The sequence below is a fragment of the Mesocricetus auratus genome, unplaced genomic scaffold (genome assembly GCF_017639785.1).
Source record: "Mesocricetus auratus isolate SY011 unplaced genomic scaffold, BCM_Maur_2.0 Super-Scaffold_100047, whole genome shotgun sequence".
Lineage (NCBI taxonomy): Eukaryota > Metazoa > Chordata > Mammalia > Rodentia > Cricetidae > Mesocricetus > Mesocricetus auratus.
In genome coordinates this window covers 5,734,838-5,749,553 of record NW_024429224.1, presented here as the reverse complement: position 1 = coordinate 5,749,553, position 14,716 = coordinate 5,734,838, and the positions used below count along the sequence as shown (strand labels likewise).

General features: G+C 41.1%; 1 protein-coding gene across 8 annotated transcripts in view; it reads left to right on the top strand.

Annotated features, from left to right (window-relative positions):
- Mapkap1 (MAPK associated protein 1) overlaps window positions 1-14,716 on the top strand; it is a 218,349-nt gene that overhangs the window by 17,394 nt on the left and 186,239 nt on the right. For 7 of the 8 annotated variants that reach the window (XM_040735547.1, XM_040735550.1, XM_040735549.1 and 4 more), the window contains exon 2: window positions 12,869-13,196. The exons of the other annotated variant lie outside the window; for it this stretch is intronic. In XM_040735547.1, coding sequence (XP_040591481.1) covers window positions 12,938-13,196 — 259 coding nt within the window. In that variant the 5' untranslated portion in view covers window positions 12,869-12,937. The remainder of the gene's footprint in view (window positions 1-12,868; window positions 13,197-14,716) is intronic. 8 annotated transcript variants of the gene reach the window in all.

Sequence of the window (14,716 nt, the reverse complement as noted above, 5' to 3'; positions counted from 1 at the left end):
TCTCCTCTCTTCCTGCCAGCCCCACCTATTCCTTTCTCCTACCTCGCTATTGGCTATTCAGCTCTTTATTAGACTATCAGGTGTTTTAGACAGGCTAAGTAACACAGCTTCACAGAGTTAAACAAATGCAACATAAAGAAAAATAACACACCTTAAAATAATATACCCCAACATATGGCTATTACTTCATCAACTGAGTCATCTTCCCAGCCAGGCAGACAGGCTTTGTAGAATAAGGATGAGGAAATGCAACTTGTGATTTTTGTTTATGTGTTTTGTTTATAATGTTCTCCAGCAGTCCAAGTAATGTGAACTTGTTTTGTGCCACTGATGACCTTGAATTTCTGTTCTTCTGGCATTCACCTCCCAAGTGCCATGATTATAAATAATCATGCATATCTGATTTATGCAGTGTGAGGATCAAATCTAGGATTTCATGCATTAAAGTGATCACTCACCAACTGATTGACATACCCAGCTCTGGTTTAATTGTTGTTGTTGGTTTTGTTTTGTTTTGAGACATGGTCTCACCATGTAGCCCTAGCTGTCCTGGAGCTCTTTATATAGACTAGACTTGGCCTTGGACTCACAGAGAGACCTGTCTGCCTCTATCTTGCTAGTGTTTGGATTAAAGGGGTGCACCACTGTGCCTGACTTGCAGTTTGTTTTTATAGCAGTGATTTGAGCTCTAGGTCTCCCTAGTACATTAAACTATCAGAACACAGATGGTAGGAGTTTGTAATAGGTACTAAAATAAGTGGTAGGAATTGTTTAGATTGCAGAAGTTTTGAGTATAAATTTTAGTAGTGAAGTTCTTTGGTTTAGGCAGAAACGATTCTGAGGGAATTAGAAGTGACCACATGTCTTTTCAGGTCACTTATTAAGTATTCTTAGCCTCAGCATTGTTGATACTGATGTTTTGATGGTACAGTTCTTTGTTGTGGGTGATTTCCTGTGCACTGTGACATGATTTGCAATATTCCTAGTGTTCATCCACATGTTAGTGGCACCTATCCCCATTGCCACTGTTGAGTCTTCAGCAAGTGATTTAAGAAGAGGAAGATTCATACCTTCATAAAATAACTGCCTTACGGAGTCAAGAATTGAATCAAACAGTTTGGAGCAGTTCCTTAGAAATGATATTCCTACAGATAACTAATGAAGGCAGAAATAAAGTGCCTATGAAGCCATGTGGGCCCTGGGATTCAGAGAAGAGTTTTCCGGGGTGAGATGCTTGTGTTGACTGAAGAAAGGGATTGGCTGTGTTGGAGAAGAGCATCTCTCATTTCAAGAGCCTGTCATTACCAGAGACCAGAAGATGGCGGAGTTCCTGAGCGTTGCAGGGGGTGGAGGGCGGGCAGAAGGGCTGATGACAAAACCAGGTTGTGGAGAGCCCTCAGTGCTTCATGTGGAGGCCCTTTGGGCTCGCTGTGTGACGGATCAGTGCAGACCTCTGGCTTAAAGCAGCACCAACCTAGGGCTCTCAGAGGTTTCTCCTCAGAATCTCAGAGTTGAAATGAAGGTGCTAGCTGGTGATGAGCTTCTTAGGTTGGTGGTAGGCTGTGTTCCTCGCTGCTCCTTCCAGGTAATGACTGAGGCGTTCTCAGTGTTGAGCCCTTGGTCATTGCTGCATGGTTCTCAGTATCACCCCTTGCTTCTTCGAGGCCCTTGGGAATCTCTTTGTTTGACAATTTTTCTCTTCACTTGACTGAGAAGTCTCATGTGAAAGAATGTCACCAAGGGATTGTGCCTTTCATACCTTTGTCATGTTCTGTTGACTGTGGCCTGTAAGGTCTCACCTACACTCAAGAAAAGGGGTAGCCATACAACAAAGTGGGTGAGTGATGCCAAGAGGCCAGACTTTCAGAAATTGGTCTCTCTCTCTCTCTCTCTCTCTCTCTCTCTCTCTCTCTCTCTCTCTCTCTCTCTCTCTCTCTCTCTCTCTCTCTCTCTCTCTCTGTGTCTCGCTGTCCCCCTCCCCCATGATCCATAAGGGCAGTGGTCAAGTCTGCTTTCTCTCAAGGATCTGTCTCTGGCTGACACATAGTAAGTGCTATGTAGCCTTTATCAGATGAGTGAAATGTGTGAGGAGTACTTGAGAGGCAGGTGAGTGTTGCTTACAGCTTAGTCCTTAACCAGTGATTTCACATCGAAAACATTTTGTCTAGCTGCTTTGACATTGTTTGTATCTTAACTCTAGATAACACTATAAACATTTTTACTTGAGATCTTAAACCTGAAGTTATTTATTTCTACTTGCCAATCAAGTCTATTATGTCAAAGAGACAACACCCAATAGAAAAAATAATTTAGGGCTACATTGCAGCAAAGCGGTAAATTTCTTGTAACGGCTGAAATTGTTATCAGGTTTGGAGCTTTGAGCATTGTAGATGATTAGGTTGTCACAAGTTTGACTGCTATTGTTTGTTACTTAACATTATTTCAGGACCCTGAAAGTGCTATTTTGTAACGCTCCCCCCCTGCAGCGGGCAATCCTGTAGTCTAATTTGGTCTTGGGAACTTTATATATGGCTGATATATTAATTATTACTCAGTGATTAGTGCTTACATTCTTTGTACTTGTTATCAGGAATATCTGTAGACAGAATTTTAAGTTATCAATTGAGAAAGGATAACACCAAAACCCTTTTCTCCCCAGACTGTACTATTGATACTGGGTTTTAGGAAAGCCTCTGTATGTTCTGGGGAACTGAACCCCACAAGAACAAGCATTGCATGTGTTTCTGGACTGTCAATATTAGTAGTGTTTTCTTGCTCTGAAGATTTATTATTTTAATCATGAAAGGTGTGTGGAGTGGGAGTATGTGTATAGGAAGGAGTGCTGGCGCCAGGAAAGACCAGAATTGGCTGGAGGATCCCTAGGACCTGGAGCAATTGTAGCTACCTCCCTGTGTGCTGGGAACAGAACGCAGGTCGTCTGGAAGAGCGGTTTGTGCTCTTACCAATGAGCCACTGTAACACGAATTAATAAAATATCCAGCGACTAATAATTTAAGCTCCAGGCTAAATATCAGAAAAGCAAAACAGCTGGCCACTAGCTTCTTGCCGCTACCTCAGGCTGAATGGGCTGGTTCTGTCTCCATGAGCTCTCACCAAGCCTCAGACTGTAACACTCCTCAGGGTGGCTGGAGAATGAATGTCTCCTACTGACTACTGAAGACGCTGCTCCTATCTTTTATACCCCTCTAGTGCTGGGATTAAAGGTGTGTGATCTGTTACTCTTTTAGACTCACTCTTGTGTATCCCTGGGTGACCTTGAACTCAAAGAGATCCAACTGTCTCTTAAGCCTCACTTCTGGCTGCTGGGATTTAATGTGTGTCACCATTTCTTGATCTCTATAGCTTGAGGCTGACTTTGGTTTTCTGAATCCTTATAGGCAAGCTTTAATAAATTATAAGTAATATATCACTATAAGCCACCTCTTCAGTTCTGTGGCTCTTTTTGCCTGTTTGTTTGTTTTTTTTGTTTTATTTTTGAGATACTGTCTCATGTGGCCTTGAACCTGCAGTGTAGCTGAGGATGGCTTTGAACTTGTGGTCTTCCTGCTGCCACCTCCCAAGTGCAGAGACTATAGACCTGTGCCACCATAACTTGCTCTAATGGCGTATATATTTTTTCTTTTAAAACAAAGAGGTATAGTTTATCATAGGATAGACTGTAATTAATGAGTTTTAAAACCAGATTTCTTAGCTATGGTGTTAGCCCAGCCTTTAATCCCAGTACTCTGGAAACAGAGGCAGGTGGATCTCTGAATTTGAGGCCAGCCTAGTTTCCAGAGTGAGTTCCAGGACAGCCAGGACTACACAGTGAAACCCTGCCTTGAAAAAACAAAAACAAAACAAATGACAACAACAACAAATCTAACACATTTCTTGGGACTGTGAATGTAGCTCTGTAGAAGTGTTTGCTTAGCATGTGGGCATGTGTGTGTATACACACACACTAATTTGGGGAGCTGTGGGATATGGCTCAGTTGGTAAAGTCCTGTGCTTGCCATGTAAGCATGAGAACCTGAATTCAGCTCTCCAGAACCTGTATAAAGGCTGGGTTAATGAGGTGTCCCTGTAACCCAGGATTTGGATCCAGGGGACAGGTGGATCCCTGAAGCTCATTAGGTAGATAGTATAGCTGAATTGTTGCACTTCACGTTCAGAGAGAGACCCTGTCTCAAAAAATAAGGTGGAGAGTGATTGAGGAAAACACTCCGTATCCAACTCTACTACAGAGACACATTCAGGTACCTGCACATACAAGTATACATACCTACATGAACATTATATTTAACACACAGTTTTTCTTTTGATGATGATTTGGAAGTATTCTATAGCCAGGAATCTAGAGAACAAGATTTTGAAATTTCATACAATTAGTTTTTATACATTTGATCAGTGTCAATTATAATGCAAACCCAGACTTAAGGATGGGGCAAAAAACAAACAATAAACAGACAAACAAACCCTACCAAACAGAGATGGTTAGTTAGTGCGTCCTAGTCTGATTGTTACATGATAATTGATTAGTACTGATCACAGGAAGAACTCAGCATGGGTCATCTGTCACTAACATCCTTGTATTTCTGCCTAAGCAAGGCCCAGCCATCCTTAAAATGCCACCACCTCATTTCCAGGACTTTGCTGTTTCTTGGAAGGCATAGTCATTTGGGAGTTGGTATGTGCATTGCTTTGTGTTCCTATTTGGTTTGTGTGCAAGAGTGCCGATGTTGATATCAGCCTGTGGAGGGGCACGCTCTTACAGATTTCCAGTCTTGCTCTAAATGATGGTTAGTGAATGAATCTCATTCAAAACAACGCACAAGCATCTCTTTGCCTTTTTCTTTTCTTTTCTTTTTTTTTTGTCTTAAAGTGCTTTTACTCAGAGTGTGGAAGTAGAAATGGAGGAAGATAAAATAAGCTCCAAATATATATTCTCATTGTTACTATACACCGAAGTTAGGTGTAGTCATATAGAGAAGCTTTGAAATCCCAGAACAATTTTTAAAAGCCATTTTTGCTAGTCCACAAGATAGATGAAGGCTTAATTTAAAGTTATGTTGGAGAGAGTTAGAGAGGAAATTCAGAAGCAATAAACTGCATTTAGTTTTAATAGTCATTTCAATTATTTTCAAATTCTAGGAGGTATAAATTCTGAACTGTAACTAAATGAGAGAATGTTGGTTATAGTCAAAACATGGTCTGCTGGTTTCTATGAATGGAAACTTCATATATAATGAAAGGGTTTTGTCATCCTAACTTGTGACCACCCTGTGTCATGGTAGATAAATGGCTGCCTTTGTTAGTCTGTCTTAAGGACTTCTGAATGGGAATCGGGTTATTATGCCTAATACTGACAGTGTCAAGTTGGGGAACAGTGTAGAAAGTTAGAAGCAACAACAACAACATAAAAGCCAACTCACATCTGCTGTTACATGTTAACTCCCTTAGCAGACGTTAAATCATTTCAAGTACAGTAATAGTGTGGGAGGTAAATTAACTAACCATTAACAATCTTATAAATACACAATTAACATGCCAGCATTTATATGACACATTGATGGGGCAGCAGTAATTTTTGATTGGGAGTTTGGAGACCTTTGAGAAGCCTCGGGTTGTTGCTTGTTCAGGCAGGTTTTCACAGATTGCAGGTGAGGGCTGCTGGTCTGCTTGTGGGGAGCAGTGATTATGATATTTGAAAGAGAAGAAGATAGAGGCTCTTTCTAAGCATTGGCTTGGATGAAAGTGTTTAAACATACTGTTGCTTGCAGGTCCGTAGGGAGTGAAGGAGTACAAGGAGGGCTCAATGCTTAGGATCAGTTATTTGAAGAAAGATGAAATACTTCAGCTATGGATTTATAGCTGAGGTTGCATAAACTAGGATTTCGAACATATCTTTGGGGTGTGGTCAGGGTGTAGCTTAGTGGCAGAGTGCTTGGCAGGCACACAGAAGGCTCCTGGGCTTGATCCCCAGCATTGCAGCAAATCAGCCAAACAGAATGTATTTAAACCTAACTTGAGATAAAGTTAGATCTCTGTGTTTTAGGTCAAAAGTAGATTTCTTTTCATGTAGAAACTTTTTTGAAAAATGTTTATCTTTCCAACTATTGTTACCGGTCCGGCTTATTTTTTGCTGTTGTACAAAGATTTCTGTAGCATTAACAGAGTAGCTAAATGTCTTATGTACAGCTATACATATATATATATATATATATATTTTTTTTTTTTTTTTTTTGGTTTTTCGAGACAGGGTTTCTCTGTGGCTTTGGAAGCTGTCCTGGAACTAGCTCTTGTAGACCAGGCTGGCCTTGAACTCACAGAGATTCATCTGCCTCTGCCTCCCAAGTGCTGGGATTAAAGGCGTGCGCCACCAACGCCCGGCCAGCTGTACAAATTCATATCTTAAAATTTTTATTAAGACCATGTTTATGAACAGTCTTGTCGTGACAGTTGTGACTCTGTTTTGAGGCTGTAGCACGATGGTTAATAACCTGTGCTCTGACCATGTTTCTTTTCTTAACTCTTTTCCTGTACCTTGGGTTCTTTGTTTTTTTTCAGTCAGTAAAATGGAGAATTAAAAAATAGCAGCCTTTTTTTTTTTTTTTTTTCTTTCAGGACACTATATAGCTGGTCTGGAACTCTGCTATCTAGATCAGGCTGGTCTTGAACTCATAGAGATCTTCCTGCCTCTGCCTCCCAAGTACTGGGATTAAAGGCATGTGTTACTTTGCCTTATGATAGCAACTACCTTAAAAAGGTTATTTTGATGGTTATATAAATTAATTCATGTAAGAAGGATAAAATAATTTTAGCTTTTGCAGTAACTTCAGGGTAGCTGATGTATCTGGAATGCTGTGATCTAACTATAGCAGACCTATGGATACATGCTATTTTATCCTGAATCACTGCCTCCATGGCTAATTTCCCCACTCTGCGTATGTGTTTTGTCATGCTACATCTCATGCTTTTCTAGTAACCATTGCTAGTAAAGTTTGGGAGCTTGTGCATATAAAGTTCTTGAGTATTCAGAACTGGGCGTGGTTGCTTATGCCTATAATCATTGTCCTCAGGAGGTTCAGATGGAGACCTGATCTTCATCAGAATCTGCTGAAAATGATTTCAACTGTGTCCCAAGTTATCACAGTCAGGTCCTGTGATTATTAATGAACGGAAACAGTTGTGAGGAGTTGTATGTAGTATCCAAGCTATATCAGGACCCTCTTTTTTTTTTTTTTTTTTTTTTTTGGTTTTACGAGACAAGGTTTCTCTGTATTGTTTTGGAGGCTGTCGGTCCAGCCCGGCCTCTGCCTCCCGAGTGCTGGGATTATAGGAGTGCGCCACCACCGCCCGGCCCAGGACCCTCTTTTAATAGAGTAGTAGGAACTAAGCAGATACGTGCTGAATCCTTTTACAAGGAGACCAACTCTGTACATTAAAAATACCTGTTATTAGCTGGGAGGCCAGCATGGGACTGATCCAGACCCCCTGAGTGTGAGAGTCAGTGAGGAGGCCTGGGCAACCTATGGGGCCCTGGGCAGTAGATCAGTGTTTATCCCTGGCATACACACTTGGACTTTGTGTCCATAACACAAAGATGGATGATCTCTCAGCCTGGACCCTGCCTTGAGCAAAATGACAGACTCTGGATATTCCCTATGTGGAAGAAAGTGGGGATAGGGTGGGAGGCTGGGGGGGATGGTGGAGGGATGCAAGAGAAGGGGAGGGAGAGGGAACTGGGATTGACATGTGAAGCAAACTATTTAAAATTAATGTAATAAAAAATACTTGTCATTTTAAAACTGGGAGTGGTAGCACACACTTGTAATCCCAGTATGTGGGAGGGGGGGTAGAAGGGTCAGGAATTCAAGGCCAGTCTCATAGCAAGTTTGAGGCTAGCCTGCACTATATAAGACCCTGTCTCAAAAATGAGGAGGAAAAAGCAGGCAAGTGATGGCATTAGGAAGGCAGAGGCAGGCAGATCTCTGTGAGTTCGAGGCCAGCCTGGTCTACAGAGTTCCAGCACAGCCAGGGCTACGCAGAGAAACCCTGTCTCAAAAAATAAAAATAAGATAAAAAATAAAGGAAGAAAAAAATCTGTTATTTTGCAATTGTCCTTACTTCTACCTAGATGTACTATTACTTTAATTTTTTAGTAAACAAATATGCTTTGGAGAACCTGTGAGTAAAAAGTGGAAGAAGGGACTAATACTGTTCACTATTTGTGAAGTCCTGGGTTCTACCTCTAGTCTCTTGCTCACTGGTTCTATCTCACATATAAATGTAAAAATAACCCAATATTTTATCATTGAAATTGAGATTAAACTAGTTAATTTTGTTTAAAACCTTTTAAAATTAGATTAAATTAAGAAATTTCAATTGTTAATAAAATATACATAGCATAAAATTTGTCATTTTAACGACTTTTCAATATACAGTTTTGTGGCAGTCATCATCACTACTCATCTTGAGAATTTTCCATTTTCTTAGACTGAAAATAGTACTGAACAGACTCAGTCCTCCTTCCTCCAACCCCTGGAAGCTACCAGTCTCCTTTCTGTTTATGTTTTATTAAAGCCACTGGAGATAAAAATATCAAAGCAGTCATACTAGTTAGCTATAAAAGCTAGGTGGTGGTGGTACACACCTTTAATCCCAGGACTCAAGATTAAGAGGTAGCTGGATCTCTGTTAGTTCAAGGCCACAATGACTACACGAAATTAATCCAGTCTCAAGAGAAACAGCTAACACAAAGGTAATCCCAGCACCTGGAATCGCATGCCTTTAATCCCAGAACGAGGGAGGTGCAGACAGGAGGGTATGGCTGGGTGGAGAAAGGAATAAAAGGAGGAGGAGGCAGGAACTGAGAGCTTTTGCCTCCGAGGATTCCTGGAGATAGGATTGACATTTCAGCTGGGGTAGATGTAAGATCTACTGGCTTGGCTGTTTTGCTTTTCTGATCTTCATCTTGAAGTTTGAACCCCAGTATCAGTCTCCGGGTCTTTTATTTTTCATGTTACACCTTTGTGTCACTCAAAATGTGTGTGCTCTAGGTGGCCCATATGAGAACACTTAGGAGTACATGTTCTTTTGTGACTGGCACATTTCACTTAGTTATAATGTCCATAGGCATCATCCATTTTGAAGTATTGTTTCCTAGGTTTTAAGACTCATGTACTAGCCAATGTATATATCATATTTTGTTTACCTGTCCTCTACCATTTTATATATATATCTGTGTGATTGCGCACATGTGGACCCATGTGTGGAGAGGCCAGAGACATTAGGTGTACTGTTCTGTTGTTTTTTTTATCTTATTTTCTTGTGATGTGGCTGAAGCTAACTCTAGGCTGGTGACCAGCAAGTTCCATGGATCCTCTTCCCGTCTCTGTCACTCACAACACTGGAGTCACAGGTGTATGTGGCCATACCTGGCTTTTTACGTAAGTGCCCAGGACTTGCACTCAGGTCTTCATGGTTCCCATCCTGTTCCATATATTTTTTATTACTACATAATATTCCATTGTATGCATGAGTGTTTGGATGTTTAGGTTACATTTAGATTTTCAGTATATTTTCCAAATGTGTGTGTGTGTGTGTGTGTGTGTGTGTGTGTGTGTGTGTGTATGTGTATTCTGAAATAAACACTTATGCTCAGTTACTTCCTGGGGCAAGGTCTATAGTGGGTTTCATAGAGTATTTATGTTTTACAGTTTGATAAGCATACCAAATTTCTCTAGCAAGTACCCATTTTCACTCCTTCCTATTATTAATGAGAGTGCAATGTCTCAGGACACATGTCACTATAAGTTCTTAAAAATCGTTTTGTTCTTTGTACAATTGAACAGAAAAAAAACCTACTTCATTGTTGTTCTGATTGTCTGTTAGAAATCAAATGATGCATAGCTGCTTTTAAGAGATTTTAAAAACACTGTCATGGTTCTGAAGAGCAGTGTTGGCATAAGTGGATAGTGTCCCAAGGTGACAGTTTTGAAAGGCACATTGGTGAGAAGCTCTCATGTCTGTGTTAATGGAATGCTATCCCTCTTTTTAACTACACACCTGACATGCTTGAGCAGCTGCTTGTATTGAGTACCCTGCTTGGTGTAGCATCCTTGTTGCCAGAGAGATGTGGTGCTAAGACCCCTGTCCTATGGAACTGCAGGAACACCTCATAGTAGCCCAGAAATGACACCCCAATAGCATGCTTCCCAGGGAAGTCCTGTGGAAGTTTCCTATCAGAGCTGATGTGGATCAGATCACACAGATTCATCAGTGCATAGAGTCAGACTATTTAACAGAGAGCTGCCTGCTGATGCTGAAGTGTGTTGAGGCCTTTGTAACGAAGGGCCGTTGAACACATTCCTTTGTTGTAAGCTGTGCTGGAGCAGATTCACTTTACTAGGAAAGTTCTGTAGTTTTTTGTTTTAGGGTTTTTTTGGGGGGGTTGGGGGAGGTACTTCAGTGTACCTTTTTTCTGTTCCTTGCTATTTGGTTTTTGGTGCCAGAACACTCACTACATTTGGTTTTGCAAGGAGAGCTAGATGGTGTGAAGGTGAAAGGGACAACCCTTTTGCCATTGGCTAGCTGCCTGCCTTTCATGGAGGGAAAATAGCTGATTGTTGCAGGGGGCTTGCAGGTGGCAGGCTGAGGCTGATAGATCAGCTTCTTTACAAGGCATTCTGTGCTCCATGCCCCCTCTATGGTTATAGAAAAGACTTCATTTTTACAAATGGAATTTAAATGTTCACTTTCAATTTTGTAATTATTTCATCAATATACTGACATGTTAACATTAAAGAGATCTGTTATTTCAGGAATGTAGAATACCTACCACATGATATTGGAGGCATAGCAGGCCTGTCCTGCATAAAGTTTTGTTTAGGCATGAGATACTTAGCTTTGCATTTTTCGTTAGACTCTGTAAGAGATGTAGTCCGTAAACCAGGTATAAAGGAAAGAGAGTAAATATTAGTGTGTCTTGGTTAAATTTCTTGATTAGCAATGTGCTTCAATCACATTTCCTTTTAATATTAGTGCCTTTAAGACCCACTAGATATGGCAGGCAGAATTTTGAAAAATTTTAAAAATCAATTATTTGTCATGATTTATGTCATTAGATTTTCTCCTATGTTCCCTTTCTAGAAGAAAAATGACAAGAATCTTTCATCTTTTCTCCCTCTCTTTTCCCTTGTCTTTCTACTGGGAACCAAACCCAGGGCCTTGTATATGCTAGCCAAGTACCCTTCTTTATCTCCAGCCCCAAAGGTGTGTATTTGTGTTCCGTGAGTGTTTATGAATATGTGTGTGTGGGTGTGCTGTATATGTATTCAGGTGTACATGCCCATGTGTATGAGACCAAGTGAAGACAGTGTGTGTTGTGCTCAATAGCTCTCTGCCTTATTCCTTTGAAATAGGGTCTCTGTACCTGGAACTAGGCCAGCAACCAGCAAGCTCGGGTGATGCTGTTGCTTCTGTTTACCTTAGTTTTGGGGTTACAGGCCAATGCTTCTTCTATGCTCAGATTTTTATTTTTGAGATTTACTTGATTTTATGTACATGATTGTTTTGCCTGTATGTATATGTGTGTATCATGTGTGTGGTTGGTATCTATAGAAGTCAGCTGTCAGATTCCCTTGCACTGTAGTTACAGATGTTTGTGAACTCCATGTGGGTGCTGGGAAACAAACCCAGGTCCTCTGGAAAAGCAGTCAGTGCTCTTAATTGCTGAGCCATCACCAACCCCCACACCTGTCTTTTTTTGTGATTTCTAGGGATTTAAAACTAGTTGGGTCTTGCTGAGGTGGTGGTGATGCACAGCTTTAATCCCATCATTTAGGAGGCAGAGACAGGAAAATCTCCAAGTTCCAGGACAGCTGGGGCTAAGGAAAACAGTGTCTTGAAAAACAAAACAACAACAAGAAAACAAACAAACAACAAAATATTAGTTTGGTTTGTAGGGTCTATTTCCTAGACACAGTATGTATTATTCTCTATTGAATATTCCCAGCCAACTGAGAAAGTTTGATCTAGTCTGTATAATAAACATTATTACATGTAGTTTTAACAGGATGAAGGAAGCAGTTCTTATAATTAGGTTTCTAAAATAGGAAATTAATCTTGTGGCAAGGCAGTTTTGATTAACACATCTTTTATTTTTAAAACATAGTACCTTTGTTTTAAAGATTTATTTATTTATTATGTATACAGAGTTATGCCTGCATATATGTCTGCAGGCCAGAAGAGGGCACCAGATCTCATTACAGATGGTTGTGAGCCACCATGTGGTTGCTGGGAATTGAACTCAGGACCCTGGGAAGAGCAGCCAATGCTCTTAACCTCTGAGCCATCTCTCCAGCCCAACATAATATCTTAAGAGAAAGAAAAAATGTTTATTGAGCAAAATTACTTTGGTGATAAACTTTTGTAAAATCCCTGACAGCTCAAAAAACTTCTTGTCCTTTTAAATTTATAGCCATGAGACTAAACTGTAAGTGCAGGTGAGTACTGTAGCATATCACTTTGATAACACCTTGTCCTGTACCTTCACTCTAGACCTCACAGCGTCATGAGCCGGTGCATGGAGTAGAGGGAGAAGGAAGGAAAACATTTATTACGATGTGTTTCCTTGCTTTGAGTAGCCTTGCTAAGTGTTGCTGTGATTTGCTTGCAAGAGAGCCATAGGCACTGGTGCTTATAAGGACTTCCTTTCAGTTTAGATTTAATCCATTTAAGCTCCTGGGTACAGGGATAATGTTGGTTTTCAGGGTAGACTTTTACCACATTGAGTTTGTTTGAAAAATGATTCAGCCATGTTTTGCATGTTTCTTAAATATTGCTGTGTGCATCATGTTTCTAGGTAGGTGAGCCTGTGAAACAGTATGAAGAGGAGAAAATAGCCTTTTAAAGAAACTGGCCCACAGAAAGGATGGCCTTCTTGGACAATCCAACTATCATTCTAGCTCATATTCGACAGTCACACGTGACCAGTGATGACACGGGAATGTGTGAGATGGTTCTCATTGATCATGATGTTGACCTAGAGAAGACTCATCCTCCTTCTGTGCCTGGAGACAGTGGGTCAGAAGTTCAGGGAAGCAGTGGTGAGACTCAGGGCTACGTGTATGCCCAGTCTGTCGATATTACCTCAAGCTGGGACTTTGGTATTAGAAGACGCTCAAACACAGGTAAACTGTCTTTAGTTGTCTTCTTAGCTTCAGATCAGTAGTCAGCCAAGAGATAATGGGCAGTGTTGGAACAAGTCCCTTAGAGAATCTCTGCCTAGTCAGAGACTGTGCCTGAGCATCTCTTGTGTAAGTGGAAGAACTACGGGTGCGGGGCTGTTAGGAGGAAGTAGACAGGAGAGCCTTATGTAGGTAGATGTTACCTTTAGCAAAGGAAGAGGCTCTGTTTTGAGACCTGAGAGCCACCCAGTAAATTTCCTTGGAGGAGATTCTAGGATGACAATGAACTCTTTATATGGGAACAGGCTAGCCTAGGAGTGCAGGCAACAAAGTCAGTACAAGAACAGGCTAGCCTAGGAGTGCAGGCAACAAAGTCCCAACTCCTGGAGGAGCAGTGGGATGTGGGGCAAGAGGGTGGGTTTTAATAGGATTCATACATGGGATGAGGGAGGCACAAATGCTCCTGTTTTGATGCTTTCCCCTGATTTTCTTTAGTTGATCGCTAACCTTTGATATCAGTGGTTTGTGAATGCTCAAATTTGCCATATATATTTAGTTCTTATAGAGGCTTATCATTGTCCATTGTCCAGTTGATAGTGCTTTTGTAATCTTTCCAGGAGAATGCAGTGTGCCAAGGCTTTTATTGATAGGAGTGGAGGGAGGAGGGGGAAGGGAAGAGAGAACACATATATAAATACATATACATACATGCATACATATGAAAAATGGTATTTTAGGGATTTTTTTTTTTTTTTGGTTTTTACGAGACAGGGTTTCTCTGTATTGTTTTGGAGGCTGTCGGTCCAGCCTGGCCTCGAACTCACAGAGATCCGCCTGCCTCTGCCTCTCGAGTGCTGGGATTAAAGGCCTGTGCTACCACTGCCTGGCAGGGATCTTTTTTTTTTTTTTATTTTTTAATTTAAATTGAAACAAGGTTGCTTCACATGTCAATCCCAGCTCCCTCTTCTTTCCCTCCCCTCCTCCCACGCCCTCCCACCAACCCCCCCCCAATACCTCTTCGTTTCCCCAGGGAGGGTGAGGCCCTTCATGGGGGTTGTCCATAGTCTGTCATTTCATCCAGGGCAAGGCCTAGACCCTCTCCCAAGAGTCCAGGCTGAGAGAGCATATCTCATTGTGGGATGGGCACCCAAAGTCCATTTGTATGCTAGGAATAAATACTGATCTACTACCCAAGGCCCAATAGATTGCCTCAGCCTCCTCACTGATGCCCACATTCAGAGGATCTGGATCGGTCTCATGCTGGATTCCCAGCCATCAGTCTGGGATTCAAGATTCTTTTTTTTTAGATCATCATAAAATATAATGAGACTCAGTAGCAGTAACCTGTTAATCCCAAAGAAAGGGAGTGGCAAGAGATGAACAGCACTGAAAATGTTTATTTTCCTGTTCCAAATGTAAAATGTTAACATGGGAGTCTATTGGCAGAGCTGGGTACACCTCACAGTGAAAGGCACAATGAATGTAGTATCTGTGATATCAAAAAGAATAGTTTGTCCTTAAGA